Raw genomic sequence first — 27,438 nt, 5'->3', positions numbered from 1 at the left:
AGGACAAAAGGCTTTTAGTAAAGATATTCCTCATTTCAAGGCAAGAGGTGTAGCTTAAATCCTGGAAAGAACATGACATAGTTGTTCCAGTGCTGAGTAGATTTGAGTGCCAAAGGCAGCACTTCTCTGTGTCTCACCAACTGACATGCGAGAAGCTTAGAATATGTATCCAGGTGATACATGAGAAATCTGTTTCTAGACAAGATGGGCAGGGTAATATTGAATGGTGAAAGCATGAATTCAATTTCCAGAATATTGGAGGAAGAACTGCACACCACTGTAGGTTTGGCATTTATGAGTAACCAAAATGTGTGGGATGGACTTTCTGGCATTAAATGAGTTGGACCCATCCAGATGAAGGTATTGTTGGTGACTAATTAATTTGAAGGAAATCAGATTGAAACCAGAAGTGAACAACACCTCATGTGTTTTTCTTGCTCCAACCCAACTACCCACTACTTTCCATGATTCTAACCTCCAACCTCATTTCACCTTACTTCCTTTGACTCCTCCCCAATGAGAGCATACTAACTCAGAAGGACATTGCATCCACCACCTGATCGAGCTTTCTACAGATAAAAGTTTCACCACTCTCAAGAATTGCAGATTACCTGATATAGGACAGAGAATGGGGGGAGGAGGATGTAGTAAGCTGATGGACACACCCATATACATGCCCTGTTGCAGCACTGTCATTACAGAAGTGCTGTGCTTCTCAAATATCTTGGCCCATCCAAAAATCTCTTCTCTAAGTCTGTCTCATTCCAAAGTCACCACTACTCCTTGAACTCCCACTTTCTATATGCTCGCTAAATTCATTTAAATCAACCACTCCAGCTACAACCCAACATGTTTACACATCATTCACAAAGTATCCTCCTCCATAGAGAGACAAATAACTTCTTCCACTAAAAAGATACCACCACAGCATCCACCAAAGCACAAACAACTTCTTCTACCAGTTCCCTTCATTTGCTGTTCCTTCACCACCTTTACTCTGCCACAGCTGGTATACATTCCTTTATGCTAACATCCCCATTGCACATTGTCTCTATACCATCAAGCATGAACAGTACCTCGTAGTGTGTCTCTATAAGGACTGCTGGGCTATAGAGTGCAGCTCAATATAATGTGGCTGGCTTCAGAAGCTGGTTCCAAACTCAGTAAACACGAATCCTTCATCCTCTGCCCCTACCACGGACATTTCTGTATTGCACAGATCACAGATTGGAACTGTTATTTCAACACATGCTTTCCTTATTCAATCCTGCTGCTCTCAATTTCTGATAGCCCCATAATCCATCTGCTTCAACCTCCACTCCCTCCCCAAAACAATATTCAGTCACTCTGCCCAATACCAACTTCACACTTCATGCTAGTACTTTCCTACCCAATACTAATCCACCTGTATTCCCTTTCTATCACACATGATGTTCTTCCACATTATTCCACCCACCATATTTTTTTCAGCCACTTCTGGCACACTCATGTGTTCCACATTTTCACAATCTTATTTAACTTTTCCCCTGCTATGCTTCTCTCTCTCCAGCTACTCCAGCCCACATTTCTTCCATATCTTATCCACTCATTCATCATTCCATCTGAGACTACCATTCATCCCATTTGATCCGTGCAGTGCCTGGAGTGTGGTGGTAGTGGTTATAGTGGTGGTGATTTTGTGTGTGTGTATGTATTGCTCATTGTGTCCTCTGTTAGATGCACAGTGATTCATTCTCATGTAGACATTTATATTACATCCTAGACTTCCCATTACAATACTTCATGTCTTAACGGATTGTTACAATTTCATTTACAGAAATGCATTCAGTTTTGTTTAGAGATTGTTACAATTTTACTTACAAAAATGTATTAACTTTTGTTTAGATATGGTTCCAGAGTCTTCATGTATCAAAATATAGAATACTTTTCAACAACTGAACACACATTGTTCCTTACACAATTACACAAATCACAGCCACTTTTTTCATAGTTTCATATAATGATTCTGAATTACAAAATTTGACTTTTTTATGCAGGTTAATTAATTTCTTGTTGACAAATTGTTACTTTGTTAAACTTACATGTGAGAGTACCCTTTCTTAAAGTCTGTGACTGACAGCAGAATTGTGAGGAAGATTTGGTGAAGGTAGAATGCATTTTTTAATATACTCTGCCTGCACCAAATCCACCTCGCAAGCCCACCATCAGAGCTCTTCTGACATTGTACAGCACTGCCTCAATTCAATAATGAACTTGTATGTTTCGTCTGTACCTCACCTTTTACGTGGATGTTTTTGTCTTTTGAGAAATGCAGTTAATACTCAGCAAAATACTGTGAACATATAAAACCCAACAGACACAATACATACTATTACAATAGCTTAAGAAACTAATTACAGCCCCATTACTAAACTTCTTACCTTATTCAGAGTGTTAAGAGCCTCTTGTGCAGCTGTAAGGGCTGGCTCAGCTTTAGCCAAGTCTTCTTCACAGTCCTGCTGTTTTTTGGTCACCTCTTCTGCAATACATGCTACTTTTTGCTCCTCCTCATCGGCTGAAAATGTACAGTAGTTATTATATCAAAAATTGTGTGTTGTTTAGAAAATGCCCTACATACATCTAATTTTTTTTTATTCCAAGGATAATGCTAATACAGAATGGAGTATTGTTAAACAAGAAGCAAATAGAAATGTTGATACAAATATAGTTCTCCATACAAACATCCATAGCACAACAGCAGGGGGAACAACCATAGCAAAACAAATTTTACATTTACAGTATACAGGTGATATAACATTATGTACAAAAAGGCACACATGAGGTGAATACTACAAATGGTAAACTGTGACCTCCTTAAGGAATAGCAGCTTTCCATATTTTAAATACGGTGTTGTTTTCTAGCTATGTCAAATATAAAGTAAAGCAGGTTGTGAATCAATATTCTCTCTCAATATGCTACTCTTGTGATGCAGAGGTACAACTTTTCTTCTCAGATCATATTTCTGCCAAAACTGTCATATATTTATCTGTAGTGACAACCACATGCCAACCAACAGCCATCCACCCTCATAACCATTCAGATGTTAACCTGAAATCACACTGCAAGAAGAGTGAACATTCTACATAACAATATTACAGTACAGCTAATTACTATTGCTTGCAATAGTCTCCTGTGGTTGCAGCCTACATCATTGTCACTGAGACCGGTTGCTTGTCTGTGACAACACACATGCATCACTACAACAAAATGAGTCATAGTCATAATGCACGGATTAATGTATTTTTCTGTGTGCTATTTTTATGATTGGTTTTATATTTTATTTTACTTCAGTTTAAGGATGAAATTCCTGTTATATTGGCCACAGGTGTTGTTTGTTTGCTAAATGTAGATTGTCCCTATCCCTAAGATGTGTGGGAAGGCTAAAAATAGTTGTGTGACAAATATAGTGTTGCATATCTGCTGCCTTACATCTTCAGTGCATAAAATTATGTGGAGTGACACTTGTTGCAACACATGAAGCACATGGGTGGTCTCACTAAAAGAACATACAATTGACATAAATTTGCTCTTAAAGTGAAAGAGGAACTGGCTTTTTCAGTCAGTGAGTATCATGGCCTCATGGAATAAAATCTAAATGTTCTGAAAATTCCATGTAGACAGAATCTAAACCCTAATCTTCCTTCCCTCTTTCCTTCCTGTATGAGCTAAAAGAGAGAGAGAGAGAGAGAGAGAGAGAGAGAGAGAGAGAGAGAAAGAACTACGTAGCTGGAAGGAAACAGAAACTCTGTAAATTAAATGTTTAAGAGCTGGTAGTTATTTTCTCCATGCAGTGTGGATTCAGGGTTCTGTTCTGTGGAGGATAGGGGGTGTAGCAGTTTGCTACAGTCTCTCTCCTCCCTCCCCTTTCCCAAAATTAAATTGCTGTCCCACCTACGTACTTTTAATGTCTCACTTACACCTCTGATTACAATAATAACAATAAAATATACAGTTCTTAAGACACCAGTAATTTGTTTAAACCAGTTTTGGTATAACTTCAATTGCAATTGCAGTTCAGAGAAATATATAATTTGAAAAGCATTTGTCCACAAATTTGAGTATTATTTGTGTTATATAATTTAATTCATATAATAGCAACAATGCCTCACTACTCTGACAAGATTATAATTTACACAATATAAAATTGATGTCTAAATGAGGGTAATGTTGTCCTCCCCCCTCGTCTCATTTCCTGGTCATTTCTGCCATGGGAAGTCAGTTACTCCTTTTTATTTTTTTTTAGTGTAAAGGTGGTCTTTCCCTTTCTGTCTTAGCTCACTCAACTTTCTATGGTTTTCTGTTACCACTTGTGGACCTCTGAGCCATGTCAGATTTGTTGTTGGCAGCAGTTACAGTCAGCCCGTAAATGGATATCTTTATCTGGTTGGACGGTGCTCCACAGGTGGTCAGACATATGGGCAAGCATCTGAAAAGTATCCTACATTAAAGATACCTTGCAGTTTTCTAGAATTTTTTACCACCTTTGAGATGCTTTTGTCTCAAATGCCAAGGGTGTATGGAAGGGAATGTTTAACATGGAAAGGATGACAACTGCCAAAATGTAAGTACTGTTGTTTACTAGAAGGAATTTCTTCCAGTCCATATGTGGCATAACAGCAAACCAGTGCTTAACAGTATTGGTTAAAAACAGTCTTGGTTGCAATTTTTTATTTTTTTTTTTTTTTATTTTTCAATGACGTGTTTCACCTTATTTAGGCATCTTCAGGTTATCTAAATAGAAAACAGAGAACAAATACATCTATTTAAGAATCGCGATCGTGTTGTGCAGACTTGGATAACCTATAAGCATGTATAAACAGATCACCTATTGAAAATATAAACAGATCACCTATTGAAAGAGCAAATACCTTAATTTGGTAATTCTTAAGAATACTTTAGTCGGTGTAGCCAAAGGGCATCGTCGAATATATCAGGCCAACATCACCTTCATTAAACTCAGTCAAAACTAGAAATATAAAATAGTAAAATAATTACCTTTTCTAGATGGATGTGAGAGGCACCAAGATCTGCATAATGCGTTCCCATTCACAGGAGCGAGTAACAGTAAGATGGGGGCTCAGGTAGTAAGCATAATGCGCCACAGCGTCGTGTGCCAGTACTGAAGCCTAATACAGAATCACCTCAAGAGGTGGCGCTGTGACACAGCAGCGATTAAAAATGAGAGATCGTAAACTGTATATACATACCCACTAAATGTTTATAAATGTAATGCACATAAAACATTGATAAGATGGAATTACTAGGGGCAACACCTGAGCTTAACTTATCCTAAAATTTTGACGAAGTAAAATATAAATGAAGGCGGTAAATTTAAAATGAGAAAACAAGTTGTTTAATACAACACACAGATGGAGTACATAAACAGATTTTTCGTATCATATACCACTAGATAACAAGGTATCCATAGATACCTTTAGGAAAGCCACGACCACAGATGCTATTATTCATGCTTCTTCCTGCCATCCACACCAGCATTAGATTAGTTTTTTTAGAGCTATGATCACGCGTCTATGCGAACTGCCATTATCTGAAGACACAGTTAATAGGGAACTTGACAATCTAAAGTATATCGACCGTAATAATGACTACAGTGTTGCGCTCGTTGATAAGATATACCAAGACAAAACAATGATGCCCCTTCAGAGTTCACCCGATGCACCTTCTGTCGCGGAGCACATTTACATTTCCTTGCCATTTATGTGCAATTTTAGTTATGAACTGGCAAAACTTTTCCAGGGAGTGGGCTCTTGTATAGTATTTTCTGCAGCTACCAATCTCCAGTTTATGTATATACATAATGAATCACCTAAAAAGAACAACCTTTTGGCATCGGGGGTATATCTGCTGGAGTGTCGCGATTGTAATGCAGGATATGTTGGACAAACAGGCAGAACCTTCAAAATTAGATTGCAAGAACATCTTCTTAATAGATGGGGACAGGTAAAACAGAGCTCTGCCTTTGCCCAACACCTTAAAGCCAGTGGCCACCAGTCCTCCACAAGTACAAAATCTTAAGATTTTGCATTTTGCACAAAAGGGTAAGAAGTGAAACATTTTGGAAGAAATTGAAATATTTAGGCATATGGAAGACAAAGATTTGTCTCTCCTTAATGGACAAATATATGGTGACAATCAGGCCTTTTTAGAAGTTATGAAATCAGTGTTATTAATGTAATCCTGGAGCTCTCGTAGTTCTGCCTAATATCAGCCCTGTTCCTCTCTGGTTTCATGTCGTCTTCTTAGCAAGGCCATTAGGTTTTTTTTTTACTCAAATAGGATACTTGTGAGTTTGTCCCTTTAAATGATGACGCATTTTACTCATTTCCATGTAGATATAAGAAAATGAGGGGGTGGTGGGGTGGGGGGTAGGGGGGGGGGGGGGGGGTTTACCCGCATAACGTCTATCTTCCACGTTGGTGTGTATTTTTGAAGCCTAATAATTTTACTTGTATTTTATAAAAAAAAGTCTTCTTGCTAGATGTTCTAGCTCTGAATGATTCAGTATTGAGTGTTAAATGGGTGGCCTCTTTATTTGAAATTACGGTCCTGTGTTTTTGATGTTCTCATTCTAGTGGTATATAATACGCAAAATCTGTTTATGTACTGCATCTGTGTGTTGTATTAAACAACTTGTTTTCTCATTTTAAATTTACTGCCTTCATTTATATTTTACTTCATCAAAATTTTGCACAGGTGTTGCCCCTAGTAATTCCATCTTATCAATGTTTTATGTGCATTACATTTATAAAGTTTTAGTGGGTATGTGTATACAGTTTACGATCTCTCATTTTTAATCACTGCTGCATCGCAGCGCCACCTCTTGAGGTGATTCTGTATTAGGCTTCAGTACTGGCACACGACACTGTGGCGCATTATGCTTACTAGCTGAGCCCCCATCTTACTGTTACTCACTCCTGTGAACAGGAACGCGTTATGCAGATCTTGGTGCCTCTCGTGTCCATCTAGAAAAGGTAATGATTGTACTATTTTATATTTCTAGTTTTGACTGAGTTTAACGAAGGTGATGTTGGCCTGATATATTCGATGATGCCCTTTGGCTACACTGACTAAAGGATTATTAAGAAATACCAAATTAAGATATTTGCTCTTTCAATAAGTGATCTGTTTATACATGCTTAAAAGGTATCCAAGTCTGCACAACACGATCGCGATTCTTAAATAGATGTATTTGTTCTCTGTTTTCTATTTAGATAACCTGAAGATACCTAAATAAGGCGAAACGCATTGTTGAAAAATAAAATAAAATAAAATTACAACCAAGACTGTTTTTAACCAATACTGTTTACTAGAAGGTTCTTCCACAAACACAACCACGCTGGTGTCCCATAGTAACTGTCTTCAGGGCATCCACCAATCATATATCTGCCTTAGTTGATCAAAACCTGCAACCAACAGTATAAAGACTACTTTCCTACATTAAAGACATCAACCATTTCCTATTTCATCTGAAATTTGTGCCCGCTCACTCCCACCACACGCCTTGCTTGTCACCATTGATGCCTCCACAACTTTATGAACATTACACAACACACATTCTTTAAAATTTGAGGTATATAATTACAGTTAAGCAGGACAACTCTGAACACAATAACTGTGTGAAATGCAAGTACTAATCCTTACAAATGAAGACATTAAATAGGCTCAGTATAGTCAATAACAGAATTACATATAGTCACAATATCATGGTCAAGCACCATGGAGTACAAAGATACTACAACATTGAACATACTTGAAGACATCAAAGATTACAAGGTCAAAATGTAAAACACATTTACATAAAATACTATGCTGCATCTTAAGTGAAAGATTAAAATAGAAGTCAGGGCTAATTTTATTTTATTATTTTATTTTTGCAGGAGAGTTTGGTTTCTACAATACAATTGATGACTAAGAACAAATATCTTACAAACATAAAGTAAACACAAAGGGCACAAGCAGTACCCTTTATGTTTACTTGCACACCAATTTATCCACATATATGGTGAGACCCTAAAAAGAATTCTAGGTAAAGTGTTAAGTAAGAGAAGAAAATGAACTATAAAACTAACCACTATTGTTGTAACAATATACAAAATGAGTGATATAGTTGTAATTATTATAGCTCACATCAGGCATAATATGTCAACACCACACGGTAAGTAGAAAATGCAGGTCATAATCCCCTTATTGGAGGAAATGGAATTATTTGCAGGGATGATTGCACACTCATAGAAAATACTAAATGAATAAACTGATTTAAAAATTATCTCAACAACTTTGTTGACATCTTTTAGAATATAGGATGCAACAAAAAGGAATAAACATATAACAACATTTATATTAAAGATCTACCCCTATGTGTCATCACAAGACAGAAGACAAGAAAACTATAGGGATGGTAGAATACAAAATGTTGTAGTAGCATGAAAATTACATTTAAATCTGGCATCCTATACCTTCGAAGTTACAACAAAGTTATTGAGGTAGTTCTTATTTCATTAAAATCAGTATATACATCAAGTTTCCTTTCTGGGTGTAGAATCATCCTTGTGAATAATTCAGTTTCCTCCAACACATCTATAGTACAAGGAGTAATACAAAGGGTACAACTTATCAGTCTTACTACCCTCACATATAACTATCCATAAAAACGAAAGTGAATGGTGTACATTGGTAAAATGTTAAGTAAGGAAAATGAGCTGAGAAACTCACCAACTTAAATTTTAATAATAATAATACAAAAATTATGTGGCACTGTTATAACTATTACACTAACAACATATGAATTGCTATCACAAGCATAAGATGATTAAAAACCAGAAGTTGTAGTCATCACAAGCATAAGGTAAGTAAAAATCACAAGTCCTAAACTTCAAATTCTAAAACAGAAAAATATGCTAACACAGTTATGGTCAGCTGTCACATTCAGGAAGCAACAATAACAAAGTAAATATGACAACAATTTATACTACTATATAATCCTACTGTCAACACAAAACAGAAAGAAGAAAAGCTGTTGGAATGGAAGATTACAAGATTCCGTCCTAGTAAACAAACTTTACAATTAATCCTTGCATCCTATTTTCTAAAAGACATCAATAAAGTTGATGAGATAATTTTTAATTCTTGAATCAGTTCATTCATTTAGTATTCTTTATGGGTGTACAATCATCCCTGCAAATATTTCAGTTTCCTCCAATAAGTTCACAATAACATTCTTATATACTCTGTGTAATACCTGCATTTGATCAGAGATGTTCCCCATGGTGTGATGGTATGGTTTTAGGTGCATACCAAATGCATATGAATTGCTCAGATATGTGTGCCCTTTAAACCTTGTTCATAATTTATTTTCTACCTATTAGGCCAATATAAATCTTAACTGTAAGCAATTCATACCGTAAATACCAGATTGATAACAAATAGATCCTTGTTCAGTATGTTGTTACATTTTCATTCCTAACCCCCCTCTCAGTCTGAAATGCCAAAGTAATATTGCTTCTTTTAAAAATTTGTTTTATCTTGTCTGAGACATTGCCAAAATACAGTAAAACAGCATACTTAGGTTCTGGTTCCGCAATAACTTCTTCTGAAGTAATTTCATATTTCTCAATTTTGTCTCTGGGCTTTAATTTTTTGTTCTATAGTTTATCTACTAGCTGTGAATCATACCTGTTCTTCAGACCTATATACTTTAAAGTGTTAAGTTCTTCCACTACACATTGTTCTGACAAAGGAAGTCTGGTAACTCTATCTGTCCTACTGTATAGAAAAGCATGCTTGTAAGATACTGGATGACATGTGTTACTAGTGATAATGACATCCGTAGTTATTTCTTTCCTGAACATGTTGAATGGTTGTGTACCGTTACATATTGCAGTTCTCAAATTTAAGAAAATGATCCCATTGTCTGTCTCTGTTTTGGTGGTAAACTTCAATGAAGGATGCATGTTGCTGAAGATCTGATGTAAATTATGTACATCACTGGCATCATCATGAAATAAAATGAAATCAAACAATGGAAAATCCAGGATGAAATGTAACAATACGAGAGAAGAGAAGTTGCTACTCGCCATATAGTGGAGATGCTGAGTCGCGATAGACACAGTAAAAAGATTCACACAGTCACAGCTTTTGGCCATTAAGGCCTTTGTCAGCAGTAGACACACATACAAACACGCACATACACACACTCACGCAAGCGAAACTTGCATACACATCTGCAGTCTCAGAGAGCTGAAACTACACTGTGAGCAGCAGCACCAGTGCATGATGGGAGTGGCAATTGGGTGGGGGTAAGGAGGAGGCTGGGGCACGGAGGGGGAGGGATAGTATGATGGGAGTGGTGTTCCTATTTTCTAATCTGAAGATTACAACTAGTGATTTTTACTTATCTTATGCTTGTGATATTTAGGATTTGTGGGTTTTACTTATCTTATGCTTGTGATGACAAGTTTATCTGTTATTGGTGTAATGTTACAATGGTGTCATGCACTTTTCATATCATTGTTAAAGCAAAACATATGTTGGTGAGCTCCAAAACTCATTTTCTTACTTAATATTTTATCCTTGTTACCATTCACTTTCATTTACATTGTTATCGATGTTCATATGTGAGGCTAGTAAGACTGGAAAGTTGTACACTTTATGTAACTCCTCTTACTATAGATGTGTTGGTGGAAACTGAATTATTGTACACCCAGAAAGGATATTTTATATACATTCTGATTTTAATGAAATAAGTATTACGGCAATAACTTCATTGTCACTTTGAAAATACAGCATGCCAGATTTAAATGTTATTATAATGCTCCTACAACACCTTGTCTTCTGCCATCCCTAAAGTTTTCTTTTCTTCTGTCTAGCAATGACACATAGTGCTAGATCTATAATATAAATGTGGTTATATCTTTCTCCTCCTTCCCTCCCCCCCCCCCCCCCCCCTCTCTTTCAGCAAATTGTAGTACACTATTGTCAAAAGTACAAGAAATAAGAAAAAGTCACAAATTCTGGCGAAAAAATGCCAAAAACTGAGTTTGTTATTGCAGAAATAAAAGTTGAAAAGTGTTGTTTGATCTCTTTTGTTGTTCTAGTGCTATTATGAGAAGCTTGAACCAGAGCATAGCAATTGATTAGGGAGCCAGGTTCGCTCACATGGCGAAAATGTTCCAAAATTATCAACTGTTTTCCAGCCACAGTGGCTTCAGCACTATTGGTGTACATTCTTTTTAGAATTTGGAAATTCATAACACAGTACTACAATCTGATTTTCAGGATGGAATCTAAGGTTCTACTGTTATGTCTTTTGACATACTGGCATCTGTGATTTTTTTTTTTTTAAGTCTATATCTACAAATCATTTTATAAGAGTTAATTTTTTTACTCACCAACTGCTTTTTCTGTTGACACTTTTTCAGTCTCTACTCTTACAACTTCAATCAGTGCATCTGCTGCTTCATTCTTTTGTTTCAGCTCTATTTCCTGAACAGCTAACTTGGCTTTCAGATCATCAACCTAGGATATTACAATCAGTAATTTTTTTTTTTTTTAAATCCACACTGTATGATACCAATAAAAGGACTAATCAAAGGAAACATTATCAAAGACCATAACAAATGTTAGCAATAATAAGGAGTTGGTTCTTAAATTAAGTGCACAAATATTACATAAAACTTCAAATTTTATGCAAAGGTTGTCTTTTTCCATATCCTGTTATTTACTGTATGCACATATCGTATACTTGCCTGCTCAGCAGTGCTCTTCAGTTTTTCCAGTCCATTCTCAAGACGTTCTATCTTCCCATGAAGTTCAGCACTTTTTTGACAGAGGAGTTTGCCATAAAGGCTAATTTGTTCCAAGAATGACTTAGGCGTTGTATAGTTGTATCGCCGCTCATTCTGCAGGTACACCCGAGACATAGAGTTCACAGATGTGTGCACATAAGCCATGAACCTGGCTGCAGACTCTAGGAATTCTTGCTAAAAATTTATAAATCAAGAGAAATGTTAAAAATGGATGTGTGTTAAAGGAGCAAAATTAATCTAGCATATTCTCAGATTAATTGTGTGACTCTGTGGTTGACTTGTTGCATCAAGACTAAAAATTCAGAGATTTAAAGTTCAATCTGTGGTTGGTCTTACAACTTTTTCTGTCAGTTATCAGTTCTTCCATTCTCACAATACTTAGTAAATGCAAACATGCCAAATTGCAGCATAGTTTGAATCACACGTTAAATAGAAGGCTCCATACAACTGGATGGTAAATCAGTTGATAAACTAGAAGAAGATAATATGTTACCACCTCCAATTGGACTGTGCCTAGTAAAAAACTGTGGCACAGAGGCAGTTTTATTTACATACTAACTGATTTAAAGAGTGTAAGTAGAGGGTGATTCTCTGGTTACTTTACAGACTTTAAGAGGTTATGGAGTAGGGTAAATCCATCAATTTGAGTTCAAGACCCTGGTCTGGAAATGACTGAGTCAAAAGTTATAAGGAAAATCATTCTGATGCCTCTGATAGTGAAATACATGTATCACTACCATTTATTGCTCAGATTTTAGGGTAGGCAACTTTCAGAGTTGGTAGTGTGAACCAAAACAAGAAAAAAAGTCTAGTAAATAAGGGCTCTAAAATGAATACCTTAAGAGCTATGAGCACTTGTCCACCTTCGATACTGTGAAACACATCTCCTCTACTTCCAGTTCTTCAGTTTCCATACTTTTGGAGAAGGTAACATGGATCAAAACAAGAAAAAAGTGTCCATTAAATATGGGCTCTAAAATGCATATCTTAATAATTTTACTTGTTCAGTAGAAGAGATGTGTTTCACACTAGCAAAGATGAAGAGGTGCTCATGGCCCTTAAGGTTTGTATTTTACAGTCCATATTTACTGGACTTTTTTCCTTATTTTGGTTCATAGTACCTCCTCCAGAAACATGGAAACCAAAGAGCTTGCAGTAGAAGAGACCTGTTTAACAGTATTGAAGATGAACAAGTGCTCATAGCTCTTAAGGCCTGCATTTTTACTAGACTTATTTTTCTTGTTTTGGCCCATACTACCACCTCTGAAAGTTGCCTACCCTTCAATATTACCAACAACAGTACCAGCACACATATTACACTGTCAGAGGTATGAGAATGATTTTCACTTATAACTTTCAACTCCGTCATTTCCAGACCATGGCCTCATACCTCAAATTGAAACATTTACCAATCATGATCATCCCTGAAAGCTGGTAACAGTAGCACAAGTTTGCAACAGATAAATGACAATGAGTATCATATAAAATTTATCAACAGTTCCCGGCTACATTGTGTGAAAAAATATGCACACTTACCCCTTGATCACTCACACTCAGGACACCACTTTTCAAACTAGTCTGAATGCTTTTACACTGACAGTATGCTGAACTATCTATACATGTGAAAATATGAACCAATATTTCTTTAACAGAAGTATATGAATGTTTACACTAATAGTCAACAGAATTAGACATCCCTTTCAACTAGTGTGTACCACTCCTTTCCACCAAGATGTCAGTGGTAACAAAAACATATGGCATGAACTTCAGAACATGACTGACTTAATGACATTCAGCCACTACCCACAAGACATGAATATTTGTTGGAGCTGTGGTATGGCATGCTCATTTTGCTCAATGGTAGCCTAGATGAGATCCAGTGAGACTACCTATGGAGTGTTTTTCAAAATTTTCTTAAGAGTTTGCATATGACAATGTGATGCACTGTCTAGCAACAGGTTCAAATCTTATGCAATGTGCTGTAGGCCAACAAACATATGCACATAACTGGACAGTACTTTCCTGTGTCACTTGCTAGTGAGAGACCCTGGCAGCTGTATCAGGGGCCTATTTAGTCTCGTGTAAGCAGGCCCCACATGGTAAGGGGCCTATTTCATCCCGTGTAAGCAGGCCCCATGTGATAGCACCTCTACCACATGCATTAATGATGGCCTGTTGATGAGCGACATGCATCACGTGATGTGGTTTTTGGTATACTGCCACTCTACATTAGCAAGCACCAATGTGTACTGTGACTTTTAGAACCTGGTGACTTTTTTTCCATACATCAGAGCATCCAGTAGCCATCATCCTATGTCAGTAATAATCTCTGTAGCCCAATAACAAGAAGCTGGATGTGGATGATACCACTTATCATCAACTATTGCAGCCCAGTAATGAAACAGTGAGTGATTTGCTGCACTGTGGGTTGTGTTTCTTCTGTTACAATCTGCAATACCAAGCACATCCTCCTATCATTGATACAGCAGCTGCCACTGACAGTGGTAGTTTTACTTGAACTGAGGTACTCACAAAATACCCCTTGACAAGGCATTCTGTGAAAAACTCAGTGTTGTGTGTCCTTGGAGATGGAGTGCACCATTCGTAGCACACCCAGTATCTGCCCATAATCAGATCCAGTGATATAACATGTCTTGCTATTCCTTCACTTGACTGTAAACCTGATGGGCAGTACAAGCTCTAATGACATCACAGTCATCTGACTTGTGAAACTATTCCGTTCTCTATGGCAGCACTTCTCCATAACAGCAAGAGCCGAGCAAGGTGCTGCAGTGGTTAGCATACTGGATTCGTATTTGGGAGGATAACAATTCAAATCTGCATCCTGCCATTCAGGTTTAGATTTACTGTGATTTTCGAAAATTGATCCAGGCAAATGCCATCTTTGAAAGGGCAAGGCTGATTTCCTCCAGCATCCTTTGACACATTTCAAGCTTGTTTTCAATTTATAATGACCTCATTGTTGATATGATATTAAATACCTCTCTTCTTTCTTCTTTTCCCCAACACAACAGCTACATATATAAGTTTCTTATAAGTATAGACCAAGCAAGGTGGCACAGTGGCTAGACACTAGACTTGCATTTGGGAGGATGACGGTTCAATCCCGTGTCCGGCCGTCCTGATTTAGGTTTTCCGTGATTTCCCTAAACTGCTCTGGGCAAATGCCGGGATGGTTCCTTTGAAAGGGCACAGCCGATTTCCTTCCCCATCCTTCCCTAATCCGATGACCTTACTTTACTTTGAAGGATTAGTTCATTGTGAATTCATGCCAAGGGTAAAAACTGGTTTTGTCATCTGTATTCAACATACTGTTTCACATCAGGCTTTGCTTCAGACTTTTCACCATTGAGTTTTCAGAATGTGTATCTAGTTGCTTACATTTTTGGCGTCAGTTTGGGAGACTATGAGGCACTAAACTAGAACTATTTTTGGCTTCAGTTTGGGAGACTATGAGGTACTAAACTAGAACTATCTTTATGAAGCACAGAAAGGTCCATGGATGTTTACTTTGAAGAGAAAGTAGGTAATAAAGGCTTCTTTCTTTAAACAATGGAAAGTCCATGATGGAATAACAACAATATGAAAACGAGAGATTGCTACTCACCACATACAGCACTGAGTCACAGACAGAGACAATGAAAAAAATAGACATTGAAAATTTAAGCTTTCGGACAAAAACATCCTTCTTTTGAAATAGGTACATCCACACTGCACCGAGAATGGTGGCCATTTGTGTGTGAGTTGTGCTTGTGTGTGTGTTTGTTTACTGTTTTGGAAGAAGAATCTTATTGTCTGAAAGTGTCAATGTTCAGCAGCCGTTTTCATAGTTTCTGTCTGCAAATTAATGCCTCATTTATGTGATGAGTAGCAACCTATCCTTTTCCTATTGTTGATGTCTTCCTTTGATAGTCATGGAGTGGTTTATCATTATGAGGCTGCCACGTCCTACACCTTCCTCCAAAAAATTCACCATTATGATTTACATCATAACATTATCAATAGAATCATCTGGTTTTTGGTTAAAATGAAAACGTAATGTGTGCTGTAACTTCCGTACCACACACATTTCTCTCAAAGTATTTTATGCCTCTTTTCTTGTTTGTAGTGAGTGGCAAACATTTTTGAAGTATCAAAGGCCATTACAATGAAGATGCAGGGAATTCTGATGCCACTGTCAGAAGACTGAACCTCTGTCAGGTTCTATGATTGGCAGACATGGTACGTGCACTGTGCACAAGTGACAGGGAACTACCTGAAAAATCCCTCATTAGACTGAATTCTGGCTGCATTATTCTGTGAGTGAAAAATGTTTGTTTTTAATCATGGTGAATTATCAATTCTGTACCAATAGGGATACTATAATGGTTTAAGCATGGTAGCAATTAATGCAATAAGTAACCTGATCAGTTGTTGAGCACTAAATCACACGTTGCTGGGTGTCAGACTCTTCTCTTGAAGTTTCCACGTGCTGTTACACCAAATGACACTTGTAATTTGAATACAAAAATTCAAAGCACAAACTGTGATACATTTAACTATACAATATCATAACAGTCAATTTACAGATGTGAAAATATAATGTTCAGCAAAGACAACAAAGTTTGTTGACAAGCCATAATTACAGCCATGGTTAAAATATGCAAATATTTAAAAGAAAAAAAGTTGAAATTAGTAGCACTCAACCTAGTTTGATAATGACTGCAATGTGTGTAAGAGACTAAGAAGCTATTTCAGGTATTAACGAGATGTATAGTTATGAAACGCATAACTTATAAAATTTGCTCATTACAAAAAGTAATTACTAGTTTAAGAATTTATAGTGTTTCAGGTGCTTAGGAGATGGAGCACCAGAGCTGCACTTAAAATTTTGTCAAACAAGTTGGATTAAGTTCTTATCTAAATATAAAATAATTAAAGTGTGTCATAATTAGCAATTTCAAAAACACCTAATTTGTACTTTTATGAACACTAGAACACTGTTTGGATTTTTACACAGTTGTTGTAACAAACAACACTTTAAAAGACACACCCAGAAGGAATAGAATTTAAAGTTTAATGTTCTCTAGGCTCTCCAAAACAACTGACTTAGTCAGATCACCTGTACTGTTAAATGAAAACACCACAATTTGTAATTCCTTAAGTAAGATCCACTACAAAAATATAGAATTTTTTTTTCATGAAAATCATTAACATCTGATGGAAATATGACACTGTTGATGGTGATGTGTCCATTTTTTGGGGCTTGGTGCTCTTCAAGAGGAGTGCATTAGGTGCCAGTACCACACACACACACACACACACACACACACACACACACACACACATTACAGCCACAAACACAGTTTTCATACTTCGCAAAGTGAAGGTTCCTGTGGGGCCCAGGATAGGAAAAGCCCTCCCAATTGGGCAACTTAAACTGCTCTTTGAGATCTCCCACCCATTCATGCCATATGACTTTACTTACTTGAAAACATCTGCTCTTCTTTTATGGTAAATATTATTTTATATCTATTGTTTGCGTAAATGACGGAAAATGTAACTACTAAATTGCTACTTAAGGTGTCATCCATTTTAGATTATGAGACCCTGGCTTGCACTTTGTTTTCTGATACTGTATAGATCAGATGTGTTTGTAAAGTCCTGTTTTTTATTAAAGTATTACAAAATAGTAACTTGAATTATGTAGTATGATGTTACACTTGGTAGAAATTAATCATCCAATGAAATAAATACAACTGAGTTACATGATCAGTGTTTCTATTTCAAATACAGTAGAGCCTATTTATACTAAAACTGTACAGCATTGAAAACTGTCCTGGAGGAATTGACAATGTAACTTCAACATCAAGGAGATTGTCGTGACCCAAGATAAGTAAAGTTTTATTGACTCACTCGGTATTTTGCACAATTGTGGAGTTTGCTGTGCTAAACTCATATAAATTGTGATTGTACATTCGAATTTCCAGCTGAGAATACTGAACGACATTTTAATATCAAATTATTTCTCCGACGCACAAGTCGTCGACGTGGCGTCAAATCAAAAGACTTGCACCCGGCGATCGGTCTACCCAATGAGAGGCCCTAGTCAAGCCACACGACATTTACATCAAATTATTAAAGGAGCGGTACACAAAGTAAATAGCTTCTGGTCATAGCTTCCACCTGTTACAATTTCTTAATTGTGAAAAAGTGAAAATTAGTTACTACAATCATTCATTTAACTGAAAGCAATTAAACTTCACTTCTCTACACATTCTATAATTTTCTCGTGTTTGATACTTACAGGCAAAGGTTCAAGTTCTCCAAGAAATCTTTTGGAAACAGACACTAACGCTTCCTGAGGCCATTCATGAAACCAGTTAATTGATGTGGAGTTGATAATAGCTGGAAATTTCCTAGCACGTATTCTCAGAGTTGAACCCACAGGGGAGAAGCACAGTACTACTTTCAGCTGACGACGCACACGATCCACAAAGAACTTCCAACAGTTTTCACGAGTATCAAGAAGGCCAGCACCTTTCACCTGAAATGAAGAACACATGCTTGAGAATGAACAGATATTGCCTTTTATTTTTATTTTAAATGGTTAAAATGTCAAAGAATTTATTTTATATTACTGTCACAACAGGATATTAATACAGTATAGGATAAGGGCAGCCCATAATAATTTTATCATCAAGTATTTTCCCACCAAGCATATGGTCCAATGAAGTCTGTTTTTATATATTTTGTTTTTTTCTGAGTCTAACCTAACTGTTGTTCCCTATAACAGCAACATGAGAGATATTACACTGATGTAGACAGCATGGCTCTTGATAACGAAAAGTTATTAAAATCAATTATGTTTGCTGTCTTTGTACATATATTTTTGAATCTGTATAAGAATTTTAAATATCCACTGTACGTCATCAAATTCTTTACTTTGTAATCACTGATAACTGACCACAAATATAGAGAAATGTGGTAAAATATTAATACAGAAACCAAATTTCATGGTGTTTGTCACATATTCTCATTCTTCAAATTTGCTAAATTATTTTTCCTTGTTACAACATTTTTATTGAATGGAAATGATAAAAAAGATTGCTGGTTGAAAATGGAGCCCATCACAATGTATCCAGATGAAGAAACTGTGTTCTCATGATTACAATACTGGAAGTGACTGATGATTGTGCATCACTTTTGATTAATCTATCACAGGTCAATCAACAAATTCTTAAATGAATAAATAGAAGAAAAATAGAGACATCATTAATACCTTTGATCATGTTTTTACTCTGACTATAAATAACACAAAATGACACATACATGCAATTAATTTCAACTGAAAAGACAGTACTAGATAATTTAAAGACATTTGAAGATAACCTTCTAAGAAAGCAGTAACTGAACTTACAAGTTCATAATCAATTGATTTCTCAAACTATTACAGCTAAGGAATGTTTTATTCTCTTCTTTGCAAAGATTGAATACAATTATCATACCTCATTACGAACTCCACCAATGATGTTCTCAACTTCATCATCTGAGAATAAATCAGGAACTTCACCTGATGCTAGCATATCATTTATGAGTACGAGAAAGAGCTCATTAGGAACTTGGGCATCTGTCATTAAGAACATTATGCCCACATTCTTCAGCCCAGACTTCAGGTACAAACCTGACAACTCCATCTGTTAAGAAATGCCATGTTTCATTTATCACTGAACAAGTAATCAACAGTAGATATTAAATGTAGAGAAGGCACAATAAATGTGGCAATGTAAGGCTGAAAATATATGAAAATGAACATCTGTGTGGGAACAAACCACTACTAAAAGAGGAGAAGAGGCATTTGGCAGCAAACCATTAGTAGAACAGGTCACCGAACGAGGTGGCGCAGTGGTTAGACACTGGACTCGCATTCGGGAGGACGACGGTTCCATCCCGCGTCCGGCCATCCTGATTTAGGTTTTCCGTGATTTCCCTAAATCACTCCAGGCACATGCCAGGATGGTTCCTCTGAAAGGGCACGGCCGACTTCCTTCCCCATCCTACCCTAATCCGATGAGATCGATGACCACGCTGTCTGGTCTCCTACCCAAAACAACAACATAGAACAGGTCATAGCTATCTTCCACTGCCTTGATACTACAGCCTTTCTAGGATGGATAGTGATCTATCTGGGTAATGTGATAGATCTGCTGAACATGATTGGATAGTAGAGGGACAAACACCAAGGAAGATGAATCCAGTGTGCAATATGTAGGTGACATCCACAGTAAGTGAGTATGGCAGAAAGTGAAGAGTCATCATGAGAAATACTAACAAAGATGGTACAGGAGGAAGATGGATGATCCAGAAATGTGAGATAGAGATAAGTAAAGAAAAATACAAGATAGGGTGGAATAGAAAAATACCGTAGGAAATGTGAAGCTAGTGTGAGAGAAAAAGTGTAGAACTGGATGGGAATGGAGCTGAATGTGGAGTCAAGTGGGAAACATGGATTAACAAAATTTGTGGCTGCATTGCGGGGAGGGGGTGTGAGCTTATGGGAATGAAAGATTTGTTAGAGAACAAACTCTTCCATCTGTGCAGTGTCCAGCTCAGGAAAACTGCTGTTGGTGCAGACGATGAAGTTGGCAGAGCTTGCAAAGCTGCCATTAAAGTCAATCAGATACACTGAGCAGGTGTTCCAGAACTGGATGGTTCAATTGGTATTTGGCCACAGTTTGATGAGACCATTCATTAAGATCTTTCCCACTACAGGCAATCCACTATTCCCTAAACCATTTTTCAGTGTTCGTGCTAAATAAAACTTTTCGTCCCCTATTTCACCCCCTTAGGGGTTGAATTTTGAAAGACACTGAAACACATATTTCTTTATTTGTAACTGAGTAACCAAATACCAATTTTCATAGATGTGGCTTTAAAAATGCTTTAGTAGTTCTTCAGTAGTGATTTACTTCCAAAAAACTTTTACCCAATATTTCACCCTCTTAGGGGTTAAATTTCCAAAATTGCTGTCTAGGGTTTCTTTATTTCTGACCAAGGAGCCAAATATCAATTTTGTAGATCTAGCTTCAAAATTGCCTTAGCAGCAACATATTTTCAAAACCCTTTCATCCCCTATTTCACCCCCTTAGGGATGGAATGATGAAAAATTCATTCTTAAAAAATGGCTGAAGTTTTTCAACACCATCTGCAAATTTCAAGTTTCCATCCTTAGTAGTTTGGGCTGGGTGATGATGAGTCATGAGTGAGATAGCCAGTCAGTCAGCTGAGACAATGCCTTTTATATACAGAGATAACATGATTTCACAATTGTACATTATGGGCCATATAGATCGAATTAGACATTACTCCTCCATTCCTGTGTTGGTTCCGCACATCTCCACTGTGTACACCTACATATTACACATTGTTTCCTAATTCATTCCGGACAAGACTGCTGCTCTTCCCAGTTATAACTGCTAAGCTGGAAGAATGTAAAAGGTAGAGAGAAAAGATCAGTTACTTTTGCCTTTTGCTCAATATTTCTTCTATTTAGTGAGCAGTGAACTCGTAAATATTTTCCACTGATTTATAATAAGAAGCACTTTTTTGTAGTATCAACATCATTGATATTATTTGTATCTTCTAGTTCTGACTAAGTTCAGTAGATAGAGATGTCCATCAACTAATAATATATATCTGGTAATTAATGGACTGAGAATTGTATTTGCATGACTCAGTCATTTGTGTAAAAGAATGAAACTCACTGAAGAGTAAGTGCTTAGCATAACAAAACTGTGCCTTTCCACTTGAGTAAACTGAGTTGAGACAGCATCAATACTTTGAAAAATAAAGCATTTATCATCTGGTGAATGTGAATACATGTTGTAAAATCAAACACTGGAAACTCCAGTATGGAATATTGACCATATAAGGGAAGATAGATTAACACTTAAGTTGCAGACAGGAACAACTAACAGATACTTATACACTAGCTTTTGGCCACAGCCTTCCTCAATAAAGGAAACACTCATACATTCATTCACACAAGCTTGTGTGTTTCCTTTTTTGATGATAGGTGTAGTCGAAAGCTAATGTGTAAGTGTAAGTGTTGTTGTTCCTGTCTGCAGCTTAACATTTCATCTTTATGATAAGTAGCAATCTACCACCCTATTCTTATATTGTCGAATATGGGCTGCGGTTCAGAAGTGAAGCATATGTTTTAGTGGATAAGAACCAATTGATAATAATCATAACCAGCCACATTACTGTTAAAATGTGCAAAAGCCACATCATTCTCCCAAAGTTTACATCATGAAGCAGAACTTTTTTTGTTTTGGAACGAGGTGTATATGAACAAAGCTGAAAACCAGATGTTAGATTCTGCATTAATAACTGACAATCATGAAACTATTATTAACTATCTTTCATTACTCCTGCTGCTTCCTCTCTTGTACGAAATGGCTGCCTTTCACCTGTTTTGTAGCTTAATGTCTATCTATCACAATGGCATTTATCAAAGAATAAAATATAAATAGACACCCATGTACAATGAGCATTGATATTTGTTAAGCGGCTAACGGGAACTATTATTGTTGTTTGAATTTTTGCAGCTAACAGAGACTATTGTTGTTGTTTGTGTTAAGGGCACATGACATTGTACTCACAAGTACTAAGGTAATTAGTATTATGCTGCCATAGTAAAAAAATAATGCAATATAAATTAGCTGTAATAAATTGTAAAGATTTCCAAATGGGAATGGTTTACTGGTTAGATGCTAAATAGTTAAGGTAAGTTTACTATCAACATACTGTGTAAAAACTTGCCACAAACACCATACACTGGTGAGTCCTCTTATCTACAAAAGGAACCATATTCCAGAGGGCAGTGTCCTATTTTGAAGGAGAGAGGAACACTTTCACATCAGTGGCTGCTGGAAGAAAGTCTATTGTGAACCAGTATTGGAATTTACCAACTGCAGCTTGTTCTTCCCAATGGCATGTTGTCCAGCACTTTAAGAGTTAGGACATTTACATGATGTCACAATAGGTACACCACAAATGTACTTGGCAGTTGCATCTGCCAGTCTGTTGCACCAAATTTGCTCATCCATCATCCACAGGAATATAGCCTCCTTCTTTTGATGTTGGAAGCAAAGCACGGTATCTTGTGGACTGGACTGATTTCCCTGCTGGGTGCAAGCACTAGATGACTTGCAAGGAATCATTTAAATTTGGCAAAAAAATGTCCTTTTTGCTCCAGTACCCTCAAAATTCCACTTACCTAAGCATCACAGATGCTAAGTTTATTTGGTAATTGAATCTTGAAGGTATTATCAGGGTGAACTACAGAGCAGCCAAGGTAGTCTCCCATAGTTTAAATTGTCAAATAATTGTGGTGCTGTCACAATATATCAAAAACTTATTTTGCTGCTGAATTTTCCTCTTAAATCCAAGAATACAGTACCAGTTGGCCTCTGGGCAGGAACTGAAATCTGTTTGACACGAAATATCACTAGGTCAGCTTTTAGGTGAACCTCAAATGACTTTGTTACTTGTGGGTGATTAGTTTATGCTATTTTCTTTGTTGTTTGTTGTTCAGCAAGGTGGAATATGGGTGACTCTCGATCAAACACGAGTATGGACAGTGTGGCTCACCAGCTTCCAATCAGAGGGGGAGTATGGGGCTGTCCTTGCATGCATCTGTGGTTAATCTAATTTCCTCAGAAGGATAACATCTTAGCATCTTCATGTGCTCATAAAGCCTATGCTGGTGCCTGGATCTCAAAAAACTACAACTTGAGTGGGACCACATATCTTGTAAAACTGAAGCGATAAGATGTGCTAATCCAAAAATTTAGTGTCTTTTAAGAGATCTGGCTTCAATTTTCTGAGATGTGCTAACCACATCAGTTGTCAGTTTATAACCACTCAAGAGGTCATCTAGAAACCTTGCAATCTCTTTCACATTCAGAATACTGTTCCTCAGTTGCAAAAAATGTGTCACATCTGGTTAGGATTGACGAACAGCGATGTTTCCCTCAAAAATCAAATGGCAGTGTACAGTGTTCAATGCTTCAATCTTTTTATTTGATGTCTGCAATCAGCACCCCACTGTCAATGAATTTGATCAGGCACAAAATATCATGAAATCATCCATGTATAATGAACACTGCAGTTACACACACACTGCGATCACAATATTGATGGCAATGGTAAAGATAATAACGTTGAGGACACTGCCTTAAGGAATACCATTTAAGCCAGTAAAGATTTTCTCAATGTGTTCTGTGAAGAAAGACTGTATACAAATCAGGTTCCTTTCAGAGCATACTGATGCATTAGCTCCATACATAACAACCATTCGCTCAACAAAAAATCCATACCCAAAGACTGGAAAGTTGCACAGGTCACACCAGTATTCAAGAAAGGTAGTAGGAGTAATCCACTAAATTACAGGCCCATATCATTAACATCGATATGCAGCAGGATCTTGGAACATTTATTTTGTTTGAACATTATGAATTACCTTAAAGAAAATGGTCTATTAACACACAGTCAAAATGGAGTTAGAAAACAACGTTCTTGTGAGATACAACTAGCTCTTTATGCACATGAAGTGTTGAGTGCTTTTGACAAGGGATTTCAGATTGATTCCTTATTTCTGGAAGGCTTTGACACTCTACTACACAAGCAGCTTGTAGTGAAATTGCGTGCTTATGGAGTATCATCTCAGCTATGTGACTGGATTTGTGATTTCCTGTCAGAGAGGTCACAGTTTGTAGTAGTCATTGAGTAAAACAGAAGAGATTTCTGGCACTCCCCAAGGTAATGTTATAGGCCTTTTGGTGTTCCTTATCTATACAAATGATTTGGGAGACAATCTGAGCAGCTGTCTTAGGCTATTTGCAGATGACGCTGCCGTTTATCGACTAACAAAGCCATCAGAAGATCAAAACAAATTGCAAAATGATTTACAAAAGATATCTGAATGGTGCAAAAATTAGCAGTTGACCCTACATAACAAAAAGCGTGAGGTCATCCACATGAGTGCTAAAAGGAATCTGTTAAACTTTGTTTACACAATAAATCAGTCAAACCTAAAGGCCGTATATTTATCTAAATACCTAGGAATCACAATTACAAACAACTTAAATTGGAAGAAACAAAATGTTGTGGGGAAGTCTAACCAAAGACTCCATTTTATTAGCAGGACACTTAGAAAATGTAACAGATTTACTAAGGAGACTGCCTACACTACACTTGTCCATCCTCTTTTAGAATCTGCTTTGTAGTGTGGTATCCTTACCAGATAGGATTGATAGAGTACATTAAAAAAGTTCAAAGAAGGGCAGCACATTTTGCATTATTGTGAAATATGGGAGAGACTGTCACTGAAATGATATAGGATTTGGGCCGGACATAATTAAAACAAAGGTGTATTTCGCTGTGATGGGATCTTCTCACGAAATTCCAATCACCCACCTTCTCCTCCAAATGCAAAAATATTTTCTTGACACCAGCCTACATAGGAACAAATGATCACCACAATAAAATAGGGAAATCGGAGCTCATACGGAAAGATATAAGTGTTCGTTCTTTCTGCGCACTATACCAGATTGGAATAGTAGAGAATTGTGAAGGTGGTTTGATGAACCCTCTGCCAGGCACTTAAATGTGATTTGCAGAGTATCCATGTAGATGTAGATGCAGAGGTAGATGTAGAAAAGGACTACATAGATATGGGTCAAAAGCCTCTGAAGCTGTTTTTACACTTACAGAATAAAAAGTGCAACAGCAAAAAGTAATTAATATAGAGCAATTAAATTTCAGAAATACATATTTAAATGGTTAACATTGCAAGATCACAGGGCAAGGTAAGCCACTGCAAATGTGAAATGATGGTACATTCATAACTGGTGTAACCACCAGAATGTTGATACAAGCATGCAAACATGCATGCATTCTGATGCACAGGTGCCAGGTGTTAGTTCATGGATGGAGTCCCATGCCTGTTCCGCTTGATTGGACAATACAGGGGATGGTTAATTCTGGCTATGGATGATGCTGCAGCTGTCGTCTGATGTCCCATATGTTCTTGACTGGAGGCAGATCTGGTGATTGAGCAGGCCAAGCCAAGATGTCAACACTCCACAGAGCATACTGGGTTACAACAGTGGTATGTGGGCCAGCATTATCCTGTTAGAAAACACCCCCTGGAATGCTGTTCATGAATGGCAGCACAACAGGTCGAATCATCAGATTGATGTACAAATTTGCAGTCAGGGTGCATAGGCTAACAATGATAGTGCTCCTGCTGTCATACAAAATCGCCTCCCAGAGCTTAACCCCATGGGTCCAGTGTGTCTACAGGCAGGTTGGTTGCAGGCCCTCAAATGGCCTCCTCCTAACCAAAACACAGTCATGGCTGACACTGAAGAACAGCCAGCTTTCATCATAAAACACAACAGATCTACACCCTGCCCACCAATGAGCTCTCACTTGACACCACTCAAATCGTAAATGGTGATGGTTTGGGTTCAGTGGAATGCACACTATAGGGCATCTGGCTTGGAGCTGTCCATGAAATAACCAATTTATAACAGTTCATTGCGTCACTGTGGTGCCAACTGCAACTCAACTTGCTGCTGCACATGTAGTGCGATGCGCCAGAGCCATATGCCAAACAGGATAGTCTTCCTTGTCAGTAGTGCCATATGGCCATTCTATCTGGAGCCCAGCCTTCTTGTGACCATACATTCCTGTAACCACCACTGTCAGAAATCATGCACAACAGCTCCATTCCTGCCAAGTCTTTCGGCAATATCGCAGAAGGAACATCCACCTTCTATAGCCCTGTTACCCAACATCATTCAAACTCAGTGAAGTGTTGCTACTGGCATCTTTGTCACCTTAAAGGCATTCTTGACTAAAATCAAATCACAGCATCCAATCTAAAAAGTAACTAACAGCAACGTATATTTAAAACAAAACCTTATTTGCATCCTCATAGTGGCGTGACTAGTGCCATTCTTAAGCAACTAGTGCAAAATTTGGACAGAAATCATATTTCAGATGTAGAAACATGCCTACCAACTTTTGTTTGTGTTGCACAATTCCTTCTTAGAGCTGTGATTTTTTTCTGTCAGTGTATGCAATACTTAAAAAAATCAAATTTTTAACTCTGCACAAAACACAAGATCATCTGTCAACATATAGGAGAAATACAGGTATGTTTAACACAAATAGTAGAAATGACAGTGAAATTTACGCCCTTGAATACAAATATACTGTTAAGTTACAGAAAGAAGGGCTAATAAGGTAAAGTTTACTTGGTTTTTTAATATCAGGAGATTTTCAGTTTCCTCCTTGATGTCTACTGGCAATGTGTTATTGATGTTAGCAACAGAATATAAAACTCTGTTCCGAACCCTAGAAAAGCATCCATAGCCTGTATGGCAATAATTTTTACTCCTAGTATTGTGGTTGTGAATTGCATGGTTTGTCCTAAATTCTAGTAATTAACCACAAACAGGATTAGAGAGTATATATTGGCGCAAAACTGTATTAGTCAAT

General features: G+C 37.2%; 1 protein-coding gene across 1 annotated transcript in view; it reads right to left on the bottom strand.

Moving 5' to 3' along the window:
* Positions 1-27,438, bottom strand: part of LOC124606003 (dynein beta chain, ciliary) — an 809,537-nt gene that overhangs the window by 215,271 nt on the left and 566,828 nt on the right. Inside the window, exons 55-59 of the mRNA XM_047137965.1 lie at positions 19,374-19,562; positions 18,173-18,412; positions 11,806-12,039; positions 11,449-11,575; positions 2,421-2,554 (exon numbers count right to left, since the gene is read on the bottom strand). Of these exons, the coding sequence (XP_046993921.1) occupies positions 2,421-2,554; positions 11,449-11,575; positions 11,806-12,039; positions 18,173-18,412; positions 19,374-19,562 (924 nt within the window). The remainder of the gene's footprint in view (positions 1-2,420; positions 2,555-11,448; positions 11,576-11,805; positions 12,040-18,172; positions 18,413-19,373; positions 19,563-27,438) is intronic.

This window comes from Schistocerca americana, chromosome 3, assembly GCF_021461395.2.
Source record: "Schistocerca americana isolate TAMUIC-IGC-003095 chromosome 3, iqSchAmer2.1, whole genome shotgun sequence".
NCBI lineage: Eukaryota > Metazoa > Arthropoda > Insecta > Orthoptera > Acrididae > Schistocerca > Schistocerca americana.
The sequence above is the reverse complement of the archived record's forward strand: the minus strand, read 5'-3'. Positions and strand labels throughout refer to the sequence as shown.